At 37.2% G+C, this 26407-nt stretch overlaps 1 protein-coding gene across 4 annotated transcripts in view; it reads left to right on the top strand.

Annotated features, from left to right (window-relative positions):
• LOC113686086 (uncharacterized) overlaps window positions 1–25241 on the top strand; it is a 29378-nt gene extending 4137 nt beyond the window's left edge. The window contains exons 6-37 of one of the 4 annotated variants that reach the window (XM_089205467.1): window positions 1210–1436; window positions 2053–2205; window positions 2543–2633; window positions 2917–3140; window positions 3297–3625; window positions 3871–4009; window positions 4912–5237; window positions 5406–5544; window positions 5669–5994; window positions 6457–6595; window positions 6714–7039; window positions 7490–7628; window positions 8072–8185; window positions 8770–8883; window positions 9643–9756; window positions 10125–10238; window positions 10608–10721; window positions 11180–11293; window positions 12037–12150; window positions 12537–12650; window positions 13025–13138; window positions 20956–21069; window positions 21343–21456; window positions 21559–21672; window positions 21812–21925; window positions 22077–22190; window positions 22453–22566; window positions 22705–22818; window positions 23527–23640; window positions 23942–24061; window positions 24550–24608; window positions 25109–25237. In XM_089205467.1, the coding sequence (XP_089061593.1) occupies window positions 1210–1436; window positions 2053–2205; window positions 2543–2633; window positions 2917–3140; window positions 3297–3625; window positions 3871–4009; window positions 4912–5237; window positions 5406–5544; window positions 5669–5994; window positions 6457–6595; window positions 6714–7039; window positions 7490–7628; window positions 8072–8185; window positions 8770–8883; window positions 9643–9756; window positions 10125–10238; window positions 10608–10721; window positions 11180–11293; window positions 12037–12150; window positions 12537–12650; window positions 13025–13138; window positions 20956–21069; window positions 21343–21456; window positions 21559–21672; window positions 21812–21925; window positions 22077–22190; window positions 22453–22566; window positions 22705–22818; window positions 23527–23640; window positions 23942–24061; window positions 24550–24578 (4645 nt within the window). In that variant the 3' untranslated portion in view covers window positions 24579–24608; window positions 25109–25237. Of the gene's footprint in view, window positions 1–1209; window positions 1437–2052; window positions 2206–2542; window positions 2634–2916; window positions 3141–3296; window positions 3626–3870; window positions 4010–4911; window positions 5238–5405; window positions 5545–5668; window positions 5995–6456; window positions 6596–6713; window positions 7040–7489; window positions 7629–8071; window positions 8186–8769; window positions 8884–9642; window positions 9757–10124; window positions 10239–10607; window positions 10722–11179; window positions 11294–12036; window positions 12151–12536; window positions 12651–13024; window positions 13139–13812; window positions 13924–14311; window positions 14450–20955; window positions 21070–21342; window positions 21457–21558; window positions 21673–21811; window positions 21926–22076; window positions 22191–22452; window positions 22567–22704; window positions 22819–23526; window positions 23641–23941; window positions 24062–24549; window positions 24609–25108 lie in introns of those variants that run through there. The other 3 variants (XM_089205464.1, XM_089205465.1, XM_089205466.1) reach the window with 3 other exon arrangements.
• The last annotated feature ends 1166 nt before the right edge of the window (window positions 25242–26407 follow it).

Below are 26407 nucleotides of genomic sequence, written 5' to 3'. Positions count from 1 at the left end.
CGCTTCACGAAGTTAATAAGCCCAGTACCGGATCTTTGTGAATCATTTCGCAACAGAGGCTAAACTTCAGAATACCCCGCAACTCATTTCCGCCTCACTTACATGTGTCGGGAGGCTTTGAAGATCGAGGCATAACACAATAGACGCTATTCTTATTCAATGACATGTAAATGAGTTGCGGGGTATTCTGAAGTTGCTCCGCAACAGATATCCGACTCCTTGTCCCCTAAGCGGTCGCTGTTCATCACTCTAAGTAAACCGGCATTTCTTAAATAAAGAACCGCTAGTTAGCCCGCGCAAAACGAAGCTTGATGGACAACAAGTCGAGATATTCCTTTACGTTTGGCGAATTAGTTGCACTGGATCCTGAGTATCGTATATCGGCCGGGCGCATCGGTGAGCTAAAAAGCCTTAAAGCTTAGGACATACTTCTTGCACAAATCGAAAGCAAGTTTAACTTTAAGAAGCATGTTCTAAAATTGGTACGGTCACCGTGTTATATCGTGCAAAGTTGCGAGCAATATTTTAACACGTTCCTTTGTTTCTACCGTGCGAAGCAAGACAATGGCTGCGAAGTTAATGAGGCAAGCAACTTACACGCAGCTAACGTGTTGAAAGCTCGCTCTTTTGTTTTAGCGTGCTAGTGTACCGTGAGCGTGTGTTCACCTTATTCCCTGAAATCCCGTGGAGGGTCACAAATATAAACAAGGGGTCCTAAAATCTCATCCATTATACATTAGCAGGAGTAATGGGCTCCTGACATTAGGCAGAAATTGAAAGATATCGGGCCTAAATGTTGGCTTGAAAGGCTGATAAGCATTTACCTCAGATGTCAGACGCAGGCAAGCACAACCAATCTTAAAAAAATTGGTGCAACACACAACTTTCATTTGGCGCAAGATTTGAACATAACAAGGCAGATGAACAAGGAAACCGACCTTGAGTTGCCACTGCTTTAATGAGAAAATAGTCCTTGACCAGATTACCCGATCAATGAAAATGTTAATCTTAGTGGCAAAGTAATAAAAGGACTAGAAAGCTACTTCAAATCCTTTTTAAGTCAAAGTTTTCATTTTCTATTATTTGAATGCTTCACAGTGAGTGTGAAACTCTGGATTACCTCATTGATACTATACAATTTCACTGACGCGCTCACCTTTGCCGTGTGAAATTTTTGCTACATTTCCACAATTTATTTTTCCATTTCAGCAAAATAATCCTGATTGCAGTCCAAGACGAGGGCTCAAGATATCTTAAACCAGGTTTTGATGCTCTGAAGAGAATTGGGGGCTACGATCTGAGCTTTCTCGACCACAGAGGTTCATATGCTCTTGTTGGATACTCGAGGGAGAAGAAGCCATCGTATGTTCAACAAGTACAGAGCAAAGGTGGCAAAGGACCAAGTGTGATCTCCACCACTGTTCCACTCACGAAGAGTACGTTATACATATATTTGATAAGTTTTATCCAGTGAAATAAAAAGTAACCTGTGCGATATATTTGTACGGGAGATAGAAAGAGCTTTTCATGGAATGATGCGAGGATTGCTCATAAACTCCCTACTATTGCGAAGTTAAGGAGAGCTGTCTTTTCTTTGTTTCTTGAAGAACGACATTAAACAATTCTCTCAATTTCTCGATGAATGCTTCAGCCGATTGTCACAGCTGCACGATGTACAAAGAGCGCCATGGACAAGCTGTGTACCCTTCTCAGTCCGCCCTAAGCTCTGTATTTTAAATGTGTTATTGACAGATAAGAGATTGCTCTGTATTTTAAATGTGTTATTTACAAATAAAAGAAAGTAAAAAGACCTTTGGAACCCTATCGTAAGAAAAATATGTATCATTAAATATCAGAACTTGTCGTTCATCAGTTCTATAGGAACGTTTAAATTGGTGTAACTGATTTTTTTTCCATTGAGAGCTATTTTGTTTCGTCAGACATGGTTTGTTTGTGACTGGTGCAGGTTTATCTTACTCTTCCCAACCTAAGAAAGACTTAGAGTAGCCCTCGTTGCTAACGAGTGACCTACTCTTGTCGGTTTGTTTACAGATCCTTTTGTAGATATCGATATCCGCAGCGAAGGTTGCAATGATCCAAATAAAAAACCAGACACGTGTGGAATCGCTTACATTAAAGTTGATGGAAAGGACCACTCCCTTCATCGTAGAGGACATAACGTTGTTATTGTGGAACGGAAAACAGGTAAAAACCACTACATTAAAACGAAAAAAGAGCTTGGATAGTTATAATCTAGATATATTAGTATAGACATACTAGATATATTTAGATTTTATGACAAAGTTCGTAATTTTTGTTGTTAAAACTATGCTTTGGCATTGGCCAGACTCGGGGATTGAGGTGATTAGATTGTGCGGTTTCAAAATGAATGTGATAAAGTGGCAATGATTAATCAGGATGAAATAACTCATAGAATAAAAAAGTTGACTTATCATTTTTCTGTTAATTTTCACTTTTCTCCACTGCATGTACCTGTTCCTTTGCGACAGGAATGATGCCAGTTTCTTTTATCTTTATGCAGGTAGAGTGCTTAAATCAGAAGCCTTTGATACTCATGGAGATGGGTCAGCGGGCACTCGTCTAAAGGATTTTCTCAACGCCCAGGGAGAAGAGTAAGCGGTTTTTAGGCTTAAGTTTAGTTTTGTTTAGTTTTATTATTTTTGATATTAGCTATCGCTGTAACTTGAAAGCCGACAATAACAGCTTTAACATCTTTTAAATCCCATACATTTATCAAACATTAGTGTGCTATCCTTAAGCCATGTGATATTTCTTGTTTAGTATTCAAACCTCTCTGATGCAAACATATTTTACCAAAATTCTGGGCTGAAAAACAGCGTTTTCGTACTTATTCTTTGTTTTTCAGTCATTGCGTGTTTTTGCATTTCTTTTCAGTAAAATAGTCCTGGTCGCCGTGCAGGATTCGGCCGCCTCGCACGTTGGAGTAGCTTTAGACTCTCTCAGAAGGGTTGGTGCTATTGATCCTATCCTGGTGGAATTCCGAGGATCTTATGCTCTGATTGGCACCCCGGATGCAAATAAGCCCCCATGGGTCACACAGGATCAGCACCCTAGATACAAAGGACCGAGTGAGATCTCCATAAGAATTCCTCTCTCAGGTAAAAAAAAAAAAAGCTATTCCCGCGCAACATTTGATTTCAAATTAGACCTTCATTTTGTTGCTGCAGAGTATTTGCCACGGATGAGTGTATGGTAAAACTCAAAATCATCGAATTTCCAGGACAATTGAGTTTAATCGCATTTAAACATTTTAGATTGTCAGAAGGCACTTGGGATGGAAAATTATGGAATACCCAACGGAAAAGTGCGAGCATCTTCGGAATGGGACTCCAACCATGCCGCCATTCAAGGACGACTCCATTACAAACCACCTCGCGGCAAACAAGGAGCATGGTCAGCACGCCATAACAATATAAATCAGTGGCTACAAGTTGATCTGGGAAGTGCGTTCATCAAAGTAACGGGTGTCGCAACTCAAGGAAGATACAACTATGACCAATGGGTAACGAAGTACAAGCTGCAATACAGTAATGATGGTGCCACCTTCACCTACTACAAAGAACCTGGACAAACTGCAGACATGGTAAAAAAGAATAAGACATTCAAGTTGATTCATAGGGTTGCTTTAGTTTCTCTCTTACTCTTACGAATTTATCCTCCGCTTTTAACCTTTATATTTTCGCTGTTTTCCTTGAATGATCATCATTCCTACCCCTAACCTGCTGCACAACTTCGTTTCCGCGAATAGTTCAACAGCACTCTCAGTCCCTGTATTTGTCGCTATTTAGTTTTAAATGAAGAGATGCTCTTCCGATCCTTCTCTTTTAGGTTTTTTCTGGAAACACGGACCGGAATACAGTTGTCTATCATTTCCTTAACGCACCAGTTACGGCTCGTTATATCCGTTTTCGACCAGTGACTTGGTCGGGGCATATCTCAATGAGAGTCGAGTTGTATGGTTGCTCAGGTACTGTGATATGTACATGTAATAAGCCCTCCGGTAAATGCATGATGCAAAGTACATGTGGCGTAAATATGGAATACTTCATGGATAGGCTGTCCGTGTGATATTTAAGCACGAGTTGATTTCGAAAATCAAACGAATGAGACTTCTGCTACAAACCTACGAGTGCGTAAAGTACCATACGGACAGACTTTCCATGGTGTAGTACATTTTTTATGAAAATAAGGAAATTTAATTCTTATTTAACATTTTATTTCTAAACAGATTAAATTCAAAGTCTCATAAATCGTTCACGATCGATGAAAATAATACAAATTGGCTTTCCAAGAGAAATAATGCAAGACATTATCGACAGTTAGCGAAGAATGTGAAGATAGCACTCAACACTTGAAGCAAGGCATCCTGAGCTTGAGTGTTGATTTTCATCTATCCTACGCAGTAACTTTAAGAAAAAAATCTTAAGTCTAACCAAACCAGGTTAGGGGCATTAAATTTATTGTTTTTAGTCGCGATAAGATGCAGAGCAGTTGAAGGCCTGTCACATCTCCAGAAAGGGTTTGGTAGTATAAGAAAAATGTCTTTTTTTCGGCTCATCTCATTTTAAGCACGTTTTCCACTCATTTATATCGTGAGTTGATTTCCTAAAGTTTTTTTAGACATGGTAAAAGGCACTGAAGTGGGAAAAGATAATATCTGAAAAAGATTCATCTGCAGAACTTTACTAGCTTTTCTCTTAATACAGTGTCACTGTGCTACAAGAGGGTGACTGCTTTCTATTATTGAGAATATGTTTCACGTTAGTTATTTCTTTTCCTTTCTTTTCATATTTATTCATCTTTACTCATCTATTCATTTGTTTGGTTGCCTTTTTTCTGTTTTTGTTTTTTTGGCTTAATTCTAATAAGCTTGTGAAAAAGCTCTTGGCATGGCAAGTTATGCAATTCCCAACGGACAAGTGAAAGCCTCCTCGGAATGGGACCCCAACCATGCCGCCATTCAGGGAAGACTTCACTACTTACCACCTCCAGGGAAGCAAGGAGGCTGGTCAGCTAAATATAATAAAGCCAATCAATGGCTTCAAATTGATCTGGGTGCGTTGTTCAGAGTGACGGCTGTCGCAACTCAAGGAAGATCCAACTATAACCAGTGGGTGACGAAATACAAGTTGCAATACAGTGATAACGGTGCTACCTTTACTTACTACATGGAGGCAGGGCAGAATGTAGCCAAGGTGACACAAACTGCATGTATAGAAATAAATCACACAAACTTAATCCTTTCTTTATTTTGGTCGAATTTTATTTGAACAGAGCCTAACTGCCTACCAAGAATTTTGTTGTCATCATGTCTTCTTAGTGTAAAGTTATGTATTTCCTTTTCCTGTATTTTTTATATATAGGAATTTGTTGCAAACAAAGACCGGAATACTGTTGTGTATCATTCACTTAATCCGCCAAAAACGACACATTTTATTCGATTCCGCCCGGTCGCCTGGAAAAGCCACATATCAATGAGGGTAGAGGTGTATGGGTGTTCAGGTACAGTTTTACAGAAAGGAGTTTACATTTTCTATTACTAACACATATTTTTAGCATAAGCTATTTCCTTTCTCATTTGCTTGTGTGTTTGTTTGTTTGTTTTTTTTGGCTTAATGCTAATTAGCTTGTGGAGAAGCTCTTGGCATGGCAAGTTATGCAATTCCCAATGGACAAGTGAAAGCCTCCTCGGAATGGGACCCCAACCATGCCGCCATTCAGGGAAGACTTCACTACTTACCACCTCCAGGGAAGCAAGGAGGCTGGTCAGCTAAACACAATAATGCCAATCAATGGCTTCAAATTGATCTAGGTGCGTTGCTCAAAGTGACGGCTGTCGCAACTCAAGGAAGATCCAACCTTGACCAGTGGGTGACGAAATACAAGCTACAGTACAGTGATGATGGTGCTACCTTTACTTACTACATAGAGGCAGGGCAGAGTGTAGCGAAGGTGAAACAAAACTGCATACATAGAAACACATCGCAAAAACGTAATCAATTTTTATTTTAGCTGAATGATGTATGAACAGGGCCTATCTGTCACCGAGAATTTTGTTGAATTATACCTTTCAGTCAAATTGTAAATGATTGATGCGGATTAGTGGTAACGAGATTGGCGAGTTTGTTAGAAATCATCTTGCTTATAAAAGAGCTTTCAGACCAGTTCTGGTGTTTGCTCAACATAGGCAGAGCCTTATCATATGAAAAAAAAACTCGGAATTATGGTTTCCACGGGTAAGTTTGGTTTTCGCTGGTTCTTCAATCATCTGGTTCTTGCAATCGTCTCGAATCTGAAATTTGCCCGCAGCCATGCTGTGAATAAACCTTCATATTTGAAGCAAAGGACTCCTTACTCCAGCTTACCCTCTTAGTTATAAGTGGTGTTTTTCTTTTTCCTGGATTTTTCTTATAGGAGTTTGCTGCAAACAAAGACCGGAGTACCATTGTGTATCATTCACTAAATCCACCAAAAGTGACACGTTTCATCCGGTTCCGCCCGGTCGCCTGGAAAAGCCACATATCAATGAGGGTAGAGGTGTATGGGTGTTCAGGTACAGTTTTACAAAAAGGAGTTTACAGTTTCTATTATTAGCACATATTTTTAGCATAAGCTATTTCCTTTCTCATTTGCTTGTGTGTTTGTTTGTTTTTTGGCTCAATGCTAATTAGCTTGTGGAGAAGCTCTTGGCATGGCAAGTTATGCAATTCCCAATGGACAAGTGAAAGCCTCCTCGGAATGGGACCCCAACCATGCCGCCATTCAGGGAAGACTTCACTACTTACCGCCTCCAGGGAAGCAAGGAGGCTGGTCAGCTAAACGCAATAATGCCAATCAATGGCTTCAAATTGATCTAGGTGCGTTGCTCAAAGTGACGGCTGTCGCAACTCAAGGAAGATCCAACCATGACCAGTGGGTGACGAAATACAAGCTACAGTACAGTGATGATGGAGCTACCTTTACTTACTACATAGAGGCAGGGCAGAGTGTAGCGAAGGTGAAACAAAACTGCATACATAGAAACACATCGCAAAAACGTAATCATTTTTTATTTTGGTTAAGTGATATATGAACAGGGCCTATCTGTCACCGAGAATTTTTTTGTATTATATTTTTCAGTCAAATTGTAAATGATTGATGAGGATTAGTGGTAGCGAGTTTGGCGAGTTTGTTAGAAATCTTCTTGCTTATAAATGAGCTTTCAGACCAGTTCTGTTCCTGTTCTGTTTCAGTTCATACAAAAAAATCTCGGAATTATGGTTTACACGAGTTAGTTTGCTTTCAGCTGATTCTTCAGCAATCTGGTTCTTGCAATCATCTCGAATCTGAAATTTGCCTGCAGCTATGCTGTGAATCAACCGTCATATTTGAAGCAGAGAACTTCTTACTCCAGCATGCCCTCTTAGTTATAAGTGATGCTTTTCTTTCTCCTGGATTTTTCTTATAGGAGTTTGTTGCAAACAAAGACCGAAGTTCTGTCGTGTATCATTCACTGAATCCACCAAAACTGACACGTTTTATCCGGTTCCGCCCGGTCTCCTGGAAAAGTCACATATCAATGAGGGTAGAGGTGTATGGGTGTTCAGGTACAGTCTTACAGATGGGAGTTCACATCTTACTAATTGCTTAATGGCTCTACGGAAGTGTGACCCTCTCTTAATTGTTTGCATTTGGATGTCAAAAGCTGTTATTTATGCTGTAACAACAAGGTTGTTTTTGGAGGGGGAAATGGAGGGGAAAACTTAATTCTTATATCCATTGCGATTGCAAAACTACAAATTGCAAACTGAGTCTCGTTACCTATCTAAAATCATTCGAGAAACCCCTCAATTACGCTTATAGAAACTTCACTGGTTCGTTTTTACAAAGTTTTTAAAGCTCTTTTCGACATGTTTCGCCTAGCGTTGTGCTCTATACAAGTGCCTATGATAAGAATTGAATATTTGTAAGTTTTCACTCTATTCCATTTACAACTCATGTCATTTGAACAAGAACAACAGCCGTGAAAAATGACACATTTTATTTTCAGCTAGAGATTATTGTGCACAAAATCCATGCAAGAATGGAGCTACCTGCAGCAATGTCGAGGAAGGTTATCAATGTACTTGTAAACCTGGTTATTCTGGAGCCCAGTGCGATCAAGGTGTAGTTCTATAGAACTTTAAAAAAGTTTTCCCTTTTTATCTATACCTAATAAACTATTTTAAACTATGTATTCTAAGAAAAATATTATCCTAGCTATTTACTCTTCTTCAAAATAAATCACAATAGTCAAACTAACCAAGGTTAAGGAAACGCTTAAATTATATATTGCAGATATAAACGAATGCTCCAACAATCCGTCAAACTTGAATTGAAATTTGGAACGTTCTCAAACGCAAGTCACAAGTCTTTCATTCAGAGAATTTCACGCAATATGAATTTATTTTTGTGCTTGTGAAAGCCGCCCAAAGACTGGGCCCAGATTTTAACGTTAAAAGCGCCTATGTACAGGCAGACATGACTTTCATCTCGTGTTTTTCATATTTATTTTTCATTTTAGTAGCTGCAATTCATTTGCAATCAAAATTATTTAGATAAGTAACTCCAGTAGATTTGTAAAAATGTATCAAAATATCTAACTAATATCTAACGTGGACGACGCTGTTTTACAGAGTTAAACAGAAGGAACTTTACTCCACTCGGACTACAGCTGCAAATTGAATGACTTAATTTGTTTCCTTGCAGACATCAATGAGTGCACTAACAGTCCGTGTCAAAACGGAGCAACGTGTGTAAATCTACAGGGAAGCTATCGATGTGACTGTAAATCTGGATATAATGGGAACAAGTGCGAGAATGGTAAAATATTCTATAGAAATGTTTCTTTTTTATAATAATTTAGCATTATGGTGGTCATCTAGGTAAAAGTAGTTCACTTATGCGCACATTTATTCATAAGTTCTTAATCAATTTTCATCCAATTTTGTTCCCATAGTTTTCTTAGGAAGCAACAAAACCTAAGGCGAGGTCGGAGTGAGACATATAGAGAAAGCAATGTATTTTGCTAGCTTTTAAGGTGGTAACGCCTTGCTTGCGTTAGTGGTCGTTCATTATGAGGTTTACAGTTTTGTGGGCGCAAAGTGATGAGTGGAGAAGGCACGAATCTTCCGTTTCAAACCTTTCGCGGCCTTGTTGCTCATTGTTTTAGAGCGCAAAAAACCTTTCCAAATGCTACCAAGATACTAAACATATTTTTTCAAAACATCCAAAAGAAAATCTTTCGAAAGTTTTCTTGGTTGTCTGATTAGCGGATCTATTAATGGACTGGACCTTCTTAAATGTATATGAAATTTTGCGGAGAATGTTGGGGAGAGCTGCAAAAGACCTGGGCCCAGATTTTTTAACGTCAGAAGCACCTAGGTAGAATGGATGCGGGTTTATATCTTGTTTTTTCGTTTTAGCTTTTCATTTTAGTCGCTGCAATACATTTACAAACAAAATATTGGTATAATAATTTCGACAATAATTTTTTACAGCATATTCTACATTTTATTTTCTCCTATTTCAAAATTATTAGAATAAACCAAAAGGAAGAATTGTTTGATTTATATATTACAGATATAAACGAATGCTCCAACAATCCGTGCAAGAACGGAGCCACCTGCGTCAACCTTCAGGGAAGTTACAGCTGTGATTGTAAATCTGGATACAATGGAAACAACTGCGAAAATGGTTAGAAATTGTTTATAAGTTTTCTAGTACTTTTCAGTCTGTTTATTTAAGGTTCAGACGCTTCACAGGAAGCCTAAGTTTAAAATTTTGAATCTTTTTTAATTGCTTTTCACATAACGTTCTTTTTGCAAATTTCACAACCTTATGAAAAATTGCGTAGAATACGTGGGAAAACTGCACGAAAACTGGGCCCATGATATAACGTTAGGAGTGCCTACCTACCCGCACATACGGGTTTTTCTTGTGTTTTTTTTTTCAATCTTTTTTTCTATTTTAGTCGCCGTGATCCATCTGTAATCAAAATAGTAAGATTAAAACTGATTGAATAAAACCGGAAAAGAAGGAACGTTTTATTTAAATATATATAGATATAAACGAGTGCTCTAACAGCCCGTGCAAGAACGGAGCCACCTGCGTCAACATTCAGGGAAGTTACCGCTGTGATTGTAAATCTGGATACAATGGAAACAACTGTGAGAATGGTTAGAATTCCTTATTCAGGATGGTATTTCTTTTGTTACTCAGACTTTTTTCACAAGACTTTCCTTTGGCAAATTTCACGCCAATATGAAAATTCGCGTAGAATATTGTTAAAACTGCGCAAGGACTACGCCCAGATTTTAACGTTAGGAGTGTCTAAATACACGAAGATATGGGTTTCATTTCGTTTTTGTTCTATTTTTTCCATTTTAGTCGCAGTAATCCATATGAAATCAAATTATTTAGATTAGTAACTCCAACCACTTGGTTAAAAATAAGAAAAAGACTACTAACTATTTACCCTCCTTCAAAATAAATCACAATAGTAAAAAAAATCAAGGCGTAGGAAACACTTTATATATGCTTTACAGATATAAATGAGTGTTCCAACAACCCGTGCAAGAACGGAGCCACCTGCGTCAATCTTCAAGGAAGTCATCGCTGTGATTGTGAATCTGGATACAATGGAAACAACTGTGAAAATGGTTATGTCACCTACATTTTTTTAATTCGTTCTCAGTCTGTTTATTAGAATTTGCATTTCTTTTGTTACTCTAGCGCTCCGCAGGAAGCCTGAGTTGAAATTTGGAATGTTTTCAGATAACACGTATTCCTTTCACTTAGGAAATTTTACGCTTGTATGCTTGTGAAAGCCGCCCAAAGACAGGGCCCAGATGAAAACGTTAGGGGTGCCCAAGAACACGCGGATATGGGTTTCATTTAGCATTTGTCCTATCTATTTTTTTCCATTTTAGTCGCTGTAATCCATTTGCAATCAAAATATTAAGATTATGACTCCAATAAATTTGTAAAAATGTATCAAAATATCTAACTGAACGAAGCACCGTGGTGGACGACTCTCTTCTACCTGGTTGAACAGAAGGAACTTGACTCAACTCGGACTACAGCTGCAAATTGATTGACTTGATTTGTTTGCTTACAGATATTAATGAGTGCACCAACAGTCCGTGTAAAAACGGAGCAACGTGTGTAAATTTACAGGGAAGCTATAGATGTGATTGTAAATCTGGATATAATGGGAATAACTGTGAGACTGGTAAGAAATGTTTCCTACTGCACTACTTTGCTGTGTTTACTTTTATCGTATTTTGTTGTTGATGTTGTTTTATGCCCTTGTGGACGGCCTCACTGAAGCAATGGAACCATCTATGTGAATCTTCAAGAAAGTAATCGCTGTGACTGTAAATCTGGAAACAAAGGAAACGACAAATACACTGACGTAAAATTCAATTTGAATAAGGTGTTTTTTTGATTTGCTAGTGTCCTCGTTACCTTTGTTAACTTTCTTTTGTTTCTGCTGTAGTTGTTGTTGTTGTTATTGGTGTTGTAGTTGTTGTTGTTGTTGATGTAGTCGTTTTTATTGCTGTATTATTTACGGATTGTTCAAAGGTAAGGAGAAAAGGGTCCAATTTTTTCATATAGATTAGTTCCAAGTTCAAATTGTGGCAGAAACCCATTTCTGCGACATCAAATTTGAGAAAGCAAAACACAACATGGATATATGAGGCGTTTAATATCTGTTTACTATTTACAACGTATCTTCCATGACAACAGAAACTTAGTCTTCCGAGCCTGCTGTTTTGAAACGTTTTCTTAGCTGGTGGCTACCACTTTTCAACTTAAAGATGAGGTCGGATTGAAACTGTAATTTGACATCCGTTGATTTGGCAACGATCCTTTAGGGAACTATTTCACAGCACTTTATACATTTTATTTTTTTCTATTTTAAAATGATTAGGGAAAAACAAAAAGAAGAAACGTTTGATTTATATATTACAGATATAAACGAATGCTCCAACAACCCGTGCAAGAACGGAGCCACCTGCGTCAATCTTCAGGGAAGTCATCGCTGTGATTGTAAATCTGGATACGATGGAAACAACTGCGAAAATGGTAAGAAATTGTTTATAAGTTTTCTAGTACTTCTGTCTGTTTAGCTAAGGTTGTATTTCTTTTGTTACTCAGACGCTTCACAGGGAGCCTAAGTTTAAAATTTTGAATCTTTTTAAATGCTATTCACATGACGTTCTTTGTGCAAATTTCACGCACAAATGAAAATTTGTGTAGAATACGCAGGAAAACTGCACGAAAACTGGGCCCATATTATAACGTTCAGAGTGCCTAAGTACACGCAAATATGGTTTTTTCCTGGGGTGTTTTTTTCTCTATCTTTTTTTCTATTTTAGTCGCCGTAATCCATCTGCAATCAAAATAATAATAAGTTTCAAAAATAATTAAATGAAACCGAAAAGAGGGAACGTTTTATTTAAACATTGCAGATATCAACGAGTGCTCCAACAGCCCGTGCAAGAACGGAGCCACCTGTGTCAATCTTGAGGGAAGTCACCGCTGTGATTGTAAATCTGGATACGATGGAAACAACTGTGAAAATGGTAACATATCCCTTAGACTTGTGTTGTTTTTTTTTTAGTAGGCAATCTGTCTACTTAAAGTAGATCACTTATCTGCATTTTTGTTCATAGGTTTTTAGTCAGACTCTTACCAATATCCTTCTTCCGAAAAACTAGATGGTCTTTCTCGTAGGGTTTTTACTTGAAAGGCATTGAAAACAACAGAAATAAAGCATAGGCAGTGAGCCTTTTAACAAATGACCAAAACGTTTGAAATCCGATGGTGACGCCAATTTTTTTTGTTTGTTGGTACACTAATTCACTTACCACTGCGACCTCAATTCATCATGAAAATTGAGATTTACTACGAAATAATTTTATTTAGTGTTGACATAAATTTAATTCGTGTTTTGCAGATGTCAACGAATGCACAAACAACCCCTGCAAAAATGGAGCTACTTGTGTCAATCTTTCAGGAGGTCATCGCTGTGACTGCGCAAAAGGTTATTCAGGGAGTTCTTGCGAAACAGGTGAACATAACACATGGACAAATTGAAAATGACATTTGGAAAAATTTATTGAACGAGTAACTGGGGGTCAATAGAAATAACTTATCAATCGAGCCTGTTTTCTTTCTTACATGTGAAGTCACACCCTATATGATTTCGACTTTGCGTATACCGCTCTTAGTATACAATTGATCAGTTAATTTTTGTTCTCATGGTTTTCTTTGGAAGCAGTAGAACCTTAGAATGAGGTGGAATGAGATAATATTTTGGTTTAGAAATTCTCAAGGTTATTTAGGGCTTTTAAGGGGAAAAAAAGTATTTTGCTGCTTTTTAATAGCCATGATACCTCGCTTGCGGAGCTAGTGGTTCCGTGTGCGCTTCATAGTTTTGAGGGCGCAAAGTGATGACCGGAGAAGGCACGAATCCTTCTTTTTAAGCCTTTTGTGGCTGTGCTGCGCATGCTTTGGTACACGCAAACCTCCATTAATGCTACCATGGTTCATAATATTTTTTTAAAGAAATCTTCCAAAGGATTTTTTAATTGTCCGAGTAGCGTATATATTAAAGGACTGGACTAAATTTGAGCAGGTGACATCACGTCTTGGATAATTTTGACGGTTCACATTAAACCCATTTACAGGAGAGAAATTTTATTTAACTAACTTTAAATGTAAGGCCATTTTGTGGATTTATAGCTATCAACGACTGTGCTCCGGATCCTTGTTTGAACGGTGGTACGTGTGTTGATCTTGTTGATGGCTTCCGTTGTGATTGCGCGGCCGGATGGCTTGGTATTACTTGCGATGGTGAGTCGTCCTTTAATCATGGATCGTTTTCACAAGATATCTCGGCAACCATGTTGGTGAACTAAGTCGGTTCCGAGAGAATTGAACGCTTTGCTGATGTAAATTCACAAACTACATTTTTACAACTTTAGATTTTACTCATTGTTATCAGATGGCGAACATGGCTCACTTATTGATTTAAAAAAGTAGCTCTGAGTGCCTTTCATTCACGTTTTCAAATGATCTACAAAACACATGGGTTAAATTGAAAAGAGGAACAATCATATGAAATTTAGCGAGCCAACAAAATCAGAGAGCATATTTGAACCTTTGGCTGGCAGGTAGTTGTTTAGGTATTAGAGCACCTTGTTAAAGTCTAATATTCCATTTATCTTCTGTGTATTTCTAGAGCCAGAGGTGGACGAGTGCGAGGAATAAGTCGAAAGGAAATAGAGGATGCATCGATCTCAATCAAAACTTTTGTTAGACAAGCAGGAACAATTTGCACTTTAACACATAGGCAGAAGAATAAAGTTTAATTCTGGAATGTTGTACAGTTATGTTAACTTAAACATACGAAATATTTATAAACTTGCTTTGTTTTGTTTTGTTTTTAAAGCATTGTATTGTTAATTTAACCGCGGCTATAAAGGAGTAAAAAGAAAACTCCGAACCTGACCTTTAAAACTGTGGTAATTTAGTATTAACAACTGAGTTGATAACAAAAATGGCCACCGTAAAGAGTTAAAAAGCTGACATTTCGAGCGTTAGCCCTTCGTCAGAGCGATTGACAAAGGACTAACGCTCGAAACGTCAGCTTTTAAACTCTTTACGGTGGCCATTTTACGTTATCAACTCAGTTGATAATACTAATTCACCCTGTTATACTCTCCCACCGACACGACACCAGAGTTTCCATAAAAATTTGCCCCCCTTAAAAGTGCGGTTTTTACTGCATTATTCGACTTCACCCGGAGAGTGGGATCTGGAAAATTGGCACGTCAGTACCAAATACAAGATGAATGCATCAGGCCCAACTTTTTGTGTATTTTTTTTTATCTTAAATATTTGATTTTTATCTCTTTCTACTATTCCGGAAAGCTTATGGGATAGACAGAGAATCTAACTTCGGCTGGAAACCCACAGTTGCTTTGCCTCAGGATTCGTGTCATAGCGCTGTATTAAAATCACTGCGTTTCGGTTCGTTTAGCACCTGACCAAACTGAGAATTTCTCACGTCTGTTTTTACACTTGACATTAAAAAAGAAAAAAGAAAACCAACAGAAAAAAACGACGATTTATCAGATATTTATGACCAATTAAGATTACTGAAAGGAATTCCAACTAAAGTATCATAAAACGAATGTTAAAATCATCCTAAAATGAAACTACTGCCGACTTCTAATAATATTATAAATTTTGAAAAGTGTCTTGTATCTACGGCATATCTTAAATCAATCACTAGTTTCTTTAATTTTTACCGTTTTTTTTTGTTGCTTATTTTGATTTTTTGATTTTTAACTTTGTATATAAAGCACTTAGAACCCATGATTCCTCGATTCATTCAGACGAGGGGCTAACGCTCGAAACTTCAACTTTAGAATCTCTTAAAGGTGGCCAATTTTCACCATCCATCTAGTTAATAAAACCAAACGAATCTTTTTGGTTTTTACTGAGTATTAAAACAAAACAATGACTTCAGACATCGAAAAATGTTTGTAGATCTATTTCACAGCGTTAAGTGTTATTAAAACGTGATAACATGTAGTGTGGGAGTTTAAATTTTGTTTGAACTGCTTGAAACGTGTGTTTTTTCTTTAGGACTTCCCGTCAATTTCTTGTCATTGACATGTTTCCATGTATTTTCTGTCGAAGTGAAGTTCTGCTTTCGTTGCCTTTTTCAAAAATTTTGCTGTAGTTGCTGTTTAGATTCTTCGATTACACATGCTGCAACATTATTCTGATTTCTTTTTTTTGTTTCATGAGTAGTTCAATACAATTGAAATTGAAAAATGAATACGAAATAATAATAACCAAATGTGTGACTGAGAAAGACAACAAGTTGAAAAAAAGGAATGATGTACTAAACATGCATAGAGAAGTGTCAGAAAAGATGCATTACAAATTATTATTGACTAACAATTGAACTAATTACATGTATTTTTGCAGCGTTCTCAGCACATTATCCATTTTGAACTATGGTATATTCTTCTTTAGAAGAGTTCTCGAGATTATAGACAGAGGATGAACATTATTCTTTTCAAGTCTCTCAAAGTCGTAAGAATTTCTTCTACAAAACTTGTCATTGATTTGAATTAGTTCAAGTTCAGAAATGAAGTTTGATGATATAAAAAATATTTGCGCAGCTTGGCGACGAAGCTTTAAGGCTGTACTGTTTTAATGAAAGCAAGGAAGGAGGAAACAAACCTAATTAAATAAAATTATAAGCTGTGAAATAAATTGTCCGCGAAATCGAATATTATTTTGTCAAAAGCGAAAAGAAATAAACTTAGAGAGAATTTCTTTTAGCCGCCTATTTCAGATCAAAAGTATATACTTGAATTCGTGGTTTCGCATCTTAAGAAACATGATTTAGTACTGATTTGATGAAAGTTAATTAGGTACTAAAGCGTTAATGTTGATTCAACTGTTCATTGCTTACATGATACAACACGCATATCGATGAAAAAACATAAATTACAAATTGAGGTAACGAGATCTTGGGTTTAACTTTACACAGTTTTTAGAAAGGTCAGAAACCATTCTTTGTTCGCCCTACTACCCTAACATACAAAGGATAGAAAAAAAAAAGAACGAAAGGTAGGTAATTCGATCCCAGGTAAAGTTACTCCAAATATTTGCGGGTCAACCTTGACCGAAATACGTTTCCTCAAAAATAAGTTAAAATCTTAAGATGTGCGTGGATTATTGATAAAATACATTTTCATAAATAATAGATGTGATGTTCATTGTGAAGCGTAAATTCCCTTGCTACCTTTTCGTGGCAAACAGCCAACACAACTTTGACTATCTAAACGTCTTAGTGCGGTATCAATTTTTCATCAGGATCCAGACCTTTTTTTTCGACTTTAAAAATATACTGTATCTTATAGCGGGAAAGACCAAGAAATGTTCAATCGTTTTGCTTAAATTGGAAAACATCAAGTGTCTATGGTCAGAATTTCTTCCCGACTGGATAGTCGAAATCGCGGCTTCGAAAAGGAACTCGTGCAATAAATGTTGTGACCATTGTTTCGCAAAATGGTATTAGCGTATAAAAAAGGCACGCTTGTTACTAGGTGTTAGCACGATTATATTAATTCTTGGAAGGTTTCGTGTGTTGCTGAAAACCATGAATGATTGGTAACCTGTGAGATGTTAATTTTTAGAGCCCGGTTTTTGCGCTGTTACTTTTTTAATTCTATTTCAATTTTTTAATTTTTTTTGTTATAAGGATTAGATAATCAGTTCCCTACGCATTGTTTGATGAGTTTTGGCGGAATATATTTACCATGGCAACGATATATGACGTCATAAGTAACCAAGTAACCGGAAGCCGAGACCTACCTTCATATAATTCCCCCGGTTGCAATTTACTTAATATTAGAAAAAATCAATTCGATTACGTCAACCCCACCAACTTGAAGGGTACGAAGTTGGCCTCATGTCCCAGCCATAGTATGCCTGGTAAGCCTGGTCTTGTGCAGCCCATCCCACTTTTTTCATACCTATGTGTGTGGGTTGGTATGAAAAGGTCTTATTTTACCGACCTATTCCACAGATACGGTGAACTTCATAATGAAGAAGTTTTTACTGTTTTCCATGGCCACCCTAATGATGATAGATCAGTGCTGGAGCCAGTGCAGAACAGCAAACTGGTGGGGTTCGTTTGACAAAGAGGGATGGTCCAAGTGTGGATCTTCTGTTGAATACCTGAAAGGGTTTTATAGAAATAACAAGAACAACAACGACCCAATTTATTTGCTTGAAGAAGGAAGATGCTGCAAGGCACCTCCACCCAATCAAAACCAAGCGTCTACTTGTAAAAATGCAAACTGGTGGGGAGTACTGGACAAGTGAGTATCTTCCTACATAGATTACTTTGCCAAGACCACTTTCAGCAGCTACTTGTTCATTTCTCGCCCACCATCTGATAAACATTGTTCAGCATCGGTGGTCCCTGATAAGAAAATGAGACGGGTGATGGAAAAATTGAGGTTAACATAAATATTTGCATTTTTCATCTATATCAATCTGTATTTTTCGCCGTCGATGAGGTTGTGTTAAAACTTGGGGAAGTACAATGTAAGTATCTCATCCACTTTCTTCTGATGGTTGCAGGGTATTTTGAAAAGAAAAGTTTATAAGTGTTACTCCCTTTCATCCCATGAACGCAGAAGACGTTGGCCCCACAAGTTCATCCTAGGGTTCCTGAATTGTTTTATTCTTTTAAAGACACGTGCGATACATGAGAGTAACTTTCCACGTTATTCGAAGATTAAAGTTTTTCTTTTACGAGAGAAAATTTTCCTATATTTTCATCTCTAGGACTAATCGCTGGGCCTTTTGTCCAACTGGATATTTTTTGCAAGGGTTGTACCGTTCCAAAAACCACAACATTCACAACATAGAGGAAGGCCATTGCTGTAAGCCCAACAACTTGCCAAGTAGCTACCTGCGCTGTTATGAACATGACATCTCCTCATCATTTGATAACAAAGGCTGGAGTGAGTGTGATAGCGATCATTACTTGACAGGCGTTTACAGGGGAGGCTGTGACAAGTTGCAATGTATCGAAAAAATCAAATGCTGCATGATGCCGGATAGCTGCAAGATGGCAAACTGGTGGAAAGCTTTTGACAAAAAAGGCTGGGTCCAATGTGATTCAACAAAGCATTACATCACTGGGCTATATCGGAATAATAACTGGGGCAAAAATGATAAGATCTTCCTACTAGAAGAAGCGAAGTGCTGCCCAGCTCCCCCTCCATATCAAAACACGGAATCGACTTGCAGAGATGCCAATTGGTGGGGTGTTCTCGATAAGTAAGTTATCAATAATACATCAAACAATCAGTTAAACATATCTGATAAATGAATTTTCATCACGTGCACCATGTATATATATGCAACTATATATATATATATATATATATATATATATATAGAGAGAGAGAGAGAGAGAGAGAGAGAGAGAGAGAAAGAGAGAGAATAATACATGTGCGCGCGTAGATATGGAATTTCTGTTCGAGTGTTCAACTCGATAGCGAACGAGTAAGATGTCGAATTGAACACGAGAAGAGAAATTCCATATCTACAAGCAACCATGTATTATTTTCTTTATCAAAGAAACACAATAGCCCTTTACTGACAAGAAAAGCCGACTTCATTAATGAATGAAAATAAATGAATCGACAATCCCCAAGTAACAATCGTAAAGTGCGTTGAAGCTAACTCTTAAAATGGAAAAACGCATTCAATCATGATTACAAAAACAACTATTGTCGTAATTTTTAATTTACCAAATTCTCATTAATTGACTTTTTCCTTACCGACAGAAGAAGTATTTCATGTAAACGGCCAAAATTGGCTAGAGGCAAATATTCCAATTGTCGATTTTCATTCTCAGCCGAAAGAAATGTCAACACCAAAGCTACTGAATACGTAACTTTCGGTTTTTCTTTTAGTATATTGGTTTTCTTCCCCTACTCGGAAAGTTTGAACCTCGCTGTCTGTCAGCGATACGGAATTTTTAGTGTTTTATCCGCCATAATTAGAGAAAGCTCCGACAAACAACTTGTATTGAAAATCGTGAAAACTTTGCCGTTCAAGCATCAACCTGGCCGGGTGGCGCCAAAGGCGAGTGACGTGTCAGCAGCTGATTGGCTATATCAACACACGTGAAAAATGTTGTTACGGCTTTTCTCAGGGCCAGAAATCCATGAATAACTCTACAGTTTATGTGATAAATATCTCTATTTGCAATAACACAAATATGGATTCAATATAAAGTAAATAAATTTTCCTCCAAATTTTCCTTTTATAAGAACAAACTCCTGGGCTGTGTGTCCTGCTGGCTATTTCGTGAGAGGCTTTTACCGAAATAACGATGCTTGGTTGCATCACCTAGAGATGGGCAAATGTTGTAAACCCAATGGTTCTCCAGATAGATATGAACATTGTTACAACGAGGATGTCAAGAGCTCGTTTGACAGAAGAGGCCTCAGCAAGTGTCAGAGAGAAGGTTACTATTTGGCTGGAATTTTCAGAGGAGGATGTGACTATCTGTACTGCATCGAATCTTTCAAATGCTGCAAGATGAATGTGGGTGAGTAAAAGATTCTTGTGAATAAGTTATTCTTGTTGATCAGTTTATCAGCTCAAAATGTACACTGTACACTGTATCTTTCCTCATGCAAAAATACGAAAGCTTGTAAAAAGAGAAACGAATTCTTGCTCGATGAAGCAACAACCACAACAACAACAACAACAACAATAATAACAATCTGATACCTCAGTACTTAAAAATTGTTTGCTTTTGCTTCCACATATACGGGTAGATGAGTGTAGAACCAAGAATCCCTGTCAAAACGGTGCGGCTTGTTCCGATCAACCAGGGACGTACAAGTGTACCTGTAAATCTGGATTTACAGGGAAGAACTGCGAAAGTGGTAAGAGAAGTTCCCATACGACTAGAAGTTATTCCAACACATAATAGCACGGTGATCATTTAAAGTATCTTAAAAGCTGGGAAAGTCCAGTTAGGTCATCGGGTGGCGACGTAAGGATTCTATACGAAAATAATCTATACAAATGGTAAAGTTAGCTTAAGCTTTATTTTTTCATTATGAAGAATTAAAAGCGAAATCAACAATTTTTAAAACAGCCATTTAAACTCGATAACGCGGTTGCAAGACAGCTTCTTATCCCCATAACAGATCATTTTGGCGGCACATTTTTTTTTCCAAAGCCTTTATGGAGTAAAGCTAACCTTTTGCTCTAATTAAGTGTGGGGGAACAAAGAATATAACTGAAAGAAACATTATCTTGCAGACATAAATGAATGCTCGAAAAGTCCATGCAAAAATGGAGCCAAATGTGTAAATCTTAAAGGAAGTTATCGTTGTGACTGCAAATCTGGATACACTGGAAAAAACTGCGAGTCAGGTCAGAGGAAACAAAATTATGTGACTACATATGTTGCCTGTGGGCCGGTTATTGTATAACGTGCGGGTAGCTTTGTTTAAGTTGGTTTTAGAAACCTTAAGAAAAAAAAAAGGAGTGTTGCCAGGGAAATTCTTTTAATTCTGCTTAAATAGATTACTATTTTACCACAATGCAAAAACGATAACGATGACAATAAAAAAATATATATATATCAGCATGATAAAAATTATTGGTTTTTAAAGATTGAAATATTTCAATGTCGTATCATCGCAGATAAAAACGAGTGCAGCGCTAATCCCTGCAAAAATGGAGCCACCTGTGTCAATCTTCAAGGAAGTTATCGCTGTGATTGCAAATCTGGATACACTGGAAACCACTGCCAATCAGGTATAAAAATGATTTGTGCAATGTATGTTATTGCTGCCCTCATCTTGGAGAAGTAGGTAGATTGAAAATTGTATCTGATTTCTGAGTCTAATATTATCAAAGATAAAAACGAGTGCAGTACAAGCCCGTGCAAAAATGGAGCCACCTGTGTCAATCTTCAAGGAAGTTATCGCTGTGATTGCAAATCTGGATACACTGGAAAGCACTGTGATTCAGGTATAAAAATAATTTCTAAAATGCGTGTTTTTGGTGCATTCTTAAGAGGACTTCCGTTCCACAAGATGGGCGGAACGTATGTAACTTTTAAGAGAAACCAGTCTCATTTTTTTTCTTTTCTTGTGATTTTATCTTACAGATGTAAATGAGTGCAGTAACAATCCATGCAAAAACGGGGCTACATGTGTTAATCTTCAGGGAGGTCATCGTTGTGATTGTAAAAGTGGATATACGGGAAGCAGTTGCGAATCAGGTAAACTTGGATGCATTTCATTGCTAAAATGTTCCTCTTTGTTCGTGTTACTGAAGTAAAACAAAATTTTTATTTAAAATCAGTTCAAAAATACTTTTGTGGCAGTTGAAGCCTGTCAATAATTTTTGGTTTATTCTTATTTTTCAAACAGATATAAACGAGTGCTCCAATAGTCCATGTAAGAACGGAGCCACATGTGTCAACATCCAGGGAAGCTATCGCTGTGATTGTAAGACTGGTTACACTGGAAACAACTGTGAGACAGGTATTGATTTGTTTGAAACTTAAAATTAAATCAATCATTAAATAACACGTATTACATTTGGTTTTTTTTGTTTGTTCACAAACACTGGGAATTTTTGTTGGGGTGAATTAAAGCGTACGGAGTTGCCTCTTACTCCCGTGTTGCGTGACAAATAGAAAAAGCACAATTAGCTAATTTTGCCTCCTAAGGTGGGCTGAATGTGTGTAAATTTGAAGAATAACCACCTCATATTTTTCTCTTTTCTTGTGATTTTATCTTGCAGATGTTAATGAGTGCAGTAACAATCCATGTAAGAACGAGGCTACATGTGTTAATATTCAGGGCGGTCATCGTTGTGATTGTAAAAGTGGATATACAGGAAGCAGTTGCGAATCAGGTAAACTTGGAGGCATTTCATTGCTAAAATGTTCCTTTGTATTCGTGTTACTCATTCGACATTAGATTTCATCCACAAGGTTTATGTACTAACTGACGCTTGTCAAGAATTCATGGTTTATTCTGATCTCTTAAACAGATATCAACGAGTGCTCTAACAGTCCATGTAAGAACGGAGCCACATGTGTCAACCTGTCAGGAAGCTATCGCTGCGATTGCAAAACTGGATATACTGGAAACAACTGTGAAACCGGTGCGCAACTACCTTTGATCACTTAATTAGTTAACGCTAGTAAGTTAGATACTAGGTAAAGGGGTTGATTTCTAAAGAAATTGAGTTAGTGTGTTGTCAGAGAGAAAATGAGTCGTAAACACTGTAATCACGAGTCACTTAGTCATTATATCAATTAGGAAGCCTAGATGTGTGTTTATTTATGACTTTACTTACATACAATGCGTCATTTTTAAGTTATAAGTACATGCACACAATTCTCTAAAGAAGTCATGCTAATAACTACAACAGTTGTTTATTCACTGTATTTGACTCAGCATCTTTTATGGATACTTTTTATTTATTTGCAAAGGAAGCCTGATGAAAGAAAAACAATTAAATAAAAGGGTACTAAAATATTAAAAAGAAAAGAAGCCTCAACCTAGCTGTGTTCTATTGTAAAGTACACAGGAAGCGGTTAGAGCAGAAAGAAAGGGAAACACATGACATTGCTGAGTGGAAAAAAAAAAAAGAAATTAAGACAGTGCCTAAAAAGGAACTTCTGTGTGAATTGCTGCGATTTTATATGCCGATACACAGGAAACAACTTTTAAAGCGGTTTTCAATTATTGTATTTTGAATCCTTTTGCTTTAAATACATTATTCGACGAGCTGAAGAGGGTTATGTCCAAAGCAACCTTAAATGTGGGGATTGGATTCGATATTAAATGTACTGTCTATTATTTTCAGACATTGATGAATGTTCGAACAATCCCTGCCAAAATGGAGCTCTCTGTGCCAACCTTCAGGGAAGTTATCGCTGCGACTGCAAGACTGGTTACACTGGAAACCAGTGCCAAACAGGTATGAGCAATCAGTGAATAAGATAACAAAGTTAGATCAATTATTGTGTTCGTCGATTGATGCGGAGAAATGAAATAGAACTGGTTCTTAATAATCAACGAATATGTAGTGAATACCTTTCAATCGGAGTTTGCAATATACCGTGTACAATGAGTTTAATACAACCCATTCTAATTACTGTAACTTGTTCTTCTTTGCATCAGTATAGCTTAATAGTAAAGCATAATCAGAGGTCATTTTCCTCTTATATCAAACCTGTCTATTCCACTGTTACTATCCTTTGCAAAAATGAAATTTCCAGACATCAACGAGTGTGCACCGGCACCATGCCAAAATGGAGGTACATGCGTTGATCTCGTTGGAAGCTTCCGCTGTGATTGCCCGGCGGAGTTCGAGGGAGCAAACTGCGAAAACGCAGCAGGTACTGATTACCTTTATCAATAAACACAATCCTTAAAGTTTGTCTCCATAATCTGCATGTCAGTTTAGAACTCGAGACAACTTCGGACCGTGATTCATCGTGGCTTCATTGTTGATAATCTGCTTCCTTAAAACTCACAGACGTTTCATGTGATAGGAACAGAGCATTTTAATGTGGTTGAGTCTGCAGCTGAAAATTTTGCTTTTTGATGTTAAGCTGATGAAAAAAGACATTCGAAAAAAAAAACTATAGTCAAAGAATAAAGGGCAAAAAGAGACTCCCCTCGTATCTGTATTTCTAAAAATGACTACTTGTTGAATCAATGAAGTGGGTTAATATAATCATGAACAAAAGAGGTGAGTTTTGTTGTCTAGATTAATTATGATAACTAATCACATTTAATGTATATCTGATTGCTTATCGTTTTATTCCTTTATTATTACGGAAGAGCATATAAAAATATTTCTTTTCAAAAACTTATCCTTTAGAAAACGGAATAGACGAGTGCGAAATGTAACGTGATTACTCTCAGTGAAACCATATACAGGTAAATCTGTGATTGCAATATGTGAAAGAGTTTCGAGCCATTTTGTGTATTAAACCTTTGACCCTTTAGAGTGACTAGCATCTAATTTCTTTTTACACTATCAAACCTGAACCAAACATGAGGTCATGGAGAACAGTTTAGAGAATACGCTTATTTCTTCCCTCTCCAGCAGAGAAAGCTGTAATTTCATTCGCTAATTTCTGTTCAATAATTAGAATATCATGTCGACGACGACGACGACGACGATGACGATGATGATATTAGGAAAAATTTGCTCTTCTTGAACCTATTAGAACTGAACTTGAAGCAGAAATTACGTGTAAAGGTGTTGCTTGTGACAGGTAATACTATCATCATGGTTAATTTTATGACATCAAAAATGATCAGTGCCACCCTAAGGGACAGAGATGTTAGAAGATAGGTTTGATGATTACTGCTATTGTGTTTTTTTCCTGTTTTTCCTTCTTATTTTCACTTTTTGTTCATTTTATCTTCTCCAGGAATGACCAGTTATTGCCACTCAGTATAGGTCAGACATAGATGGAAAATATATCACAAGTGTTTAGAAAATCCTCTACCGTAGCATTATCAAAAACGTGTATTATGTTAACGATAAAATGGCTTTTAAAACCAGATCTCGTGTTGTTGTTTTTGCCGCTACTGTCATCTGAAAAGCTCTGGGTAGCTATAGTAAAAACCTTACTTGTTTCTCCTACTGCTTTACTCCTAACGGGAAATATCAGCCACCGTTACGGTAATTTCCTTAATTTAAGGGAGGTAAATTGTACACAAGAATTATGCAAAAAAAAAACAAACAAAAAACCGAAAACAAAAATATATATATATAGGTCATCGTGCTCATTCAAGACTTAAAGACAATAGTTCCTCTTTACCTGGTCTGTTGATTGAAAAACAATACCATAACCTAGGAATGCGCGCGCTTGTTCGCCTGATTACGTTATTTTTATGCGCAGTAGAGGGTGCGCCATGCAATACTGAGGAACACTTTAAAGAAAATGTCTCGCCTTAGTGACTAAAAGCGAGCGTAGGGACTAAGTTGTCGTCATTTTCACCTATATTATGCCTAAAGAAGAAGAGTTCCCAGAAGATATACGCAACCAGATAATTAAATTTCTAAATATCTCATTGTTGCTTAGCTTTCAATTAGCACTTACGTAATGTGGCATAGTCACAATAAGCGCCTTAATTTTTTAAGGAAGCTTCGATATGTTTTTCATTTATTTTTGGTGCTGCAAAATTAAAATAAACTTTTAAACCTTGCGAGCGAAAGCACCCCGCCTTAATACAGCTTAACTTACAGAATGTCCCCATACAGTTGGAAAATAATCCTTACCAGCGACAATATTATGAATAAAGATGTTCATCCCTTTAGATTCGAAGAGTTGCTGAGTGCAGAAGCAAACAATAATTCGTGGTCTTTTTTTCTGGTATACATATTTGTATTTTAAATGTATATTTCCTCACTTTAAGTTCTTGCAGGTACTTAAACAACATTTCACCTCTGCGAGGGATCTTGAAAGTCACGACGCCTCAACATGCTTAAAATGATTCCATTCTCATGAATGCACTTCCCTCGCTTTTAGTCTTTAAAGGTGCAAATGATCTTGCCAGCTTAGAAATTTCTATGCCTTCACATGCTCAAAGGATTTCCTTCTCTTAAATCGAAATTTTGAAAATGTGATGATATTGACAATAGTAGGTAGTAAACCATTATTCCCTTGTCTCAGCTTGAAGGTTAGAGGCTTAACTGTCACTTACTGTCACTTAAGTATCTAATT

Source organism: Pocillopora damicornis, chromosome 4 (assembly GCF_964200805.1).
Source record: "Pocillopora damicornis chromosome 4, jaPocDami1.2, whole genome shotgun sequence".
Lineage (NCBI taxonomy): Eukaryota > Metazoa > Cnidaria > Anthozoa > Scleractinia > Pocilloporidae > Pocillopora > Pocillopora damicornis.
The sequence above is the reverse complement of the archived record's forward strand: the minus strand, read 5'-3'. Positions and strand labels throughout refer to the sequence as shown.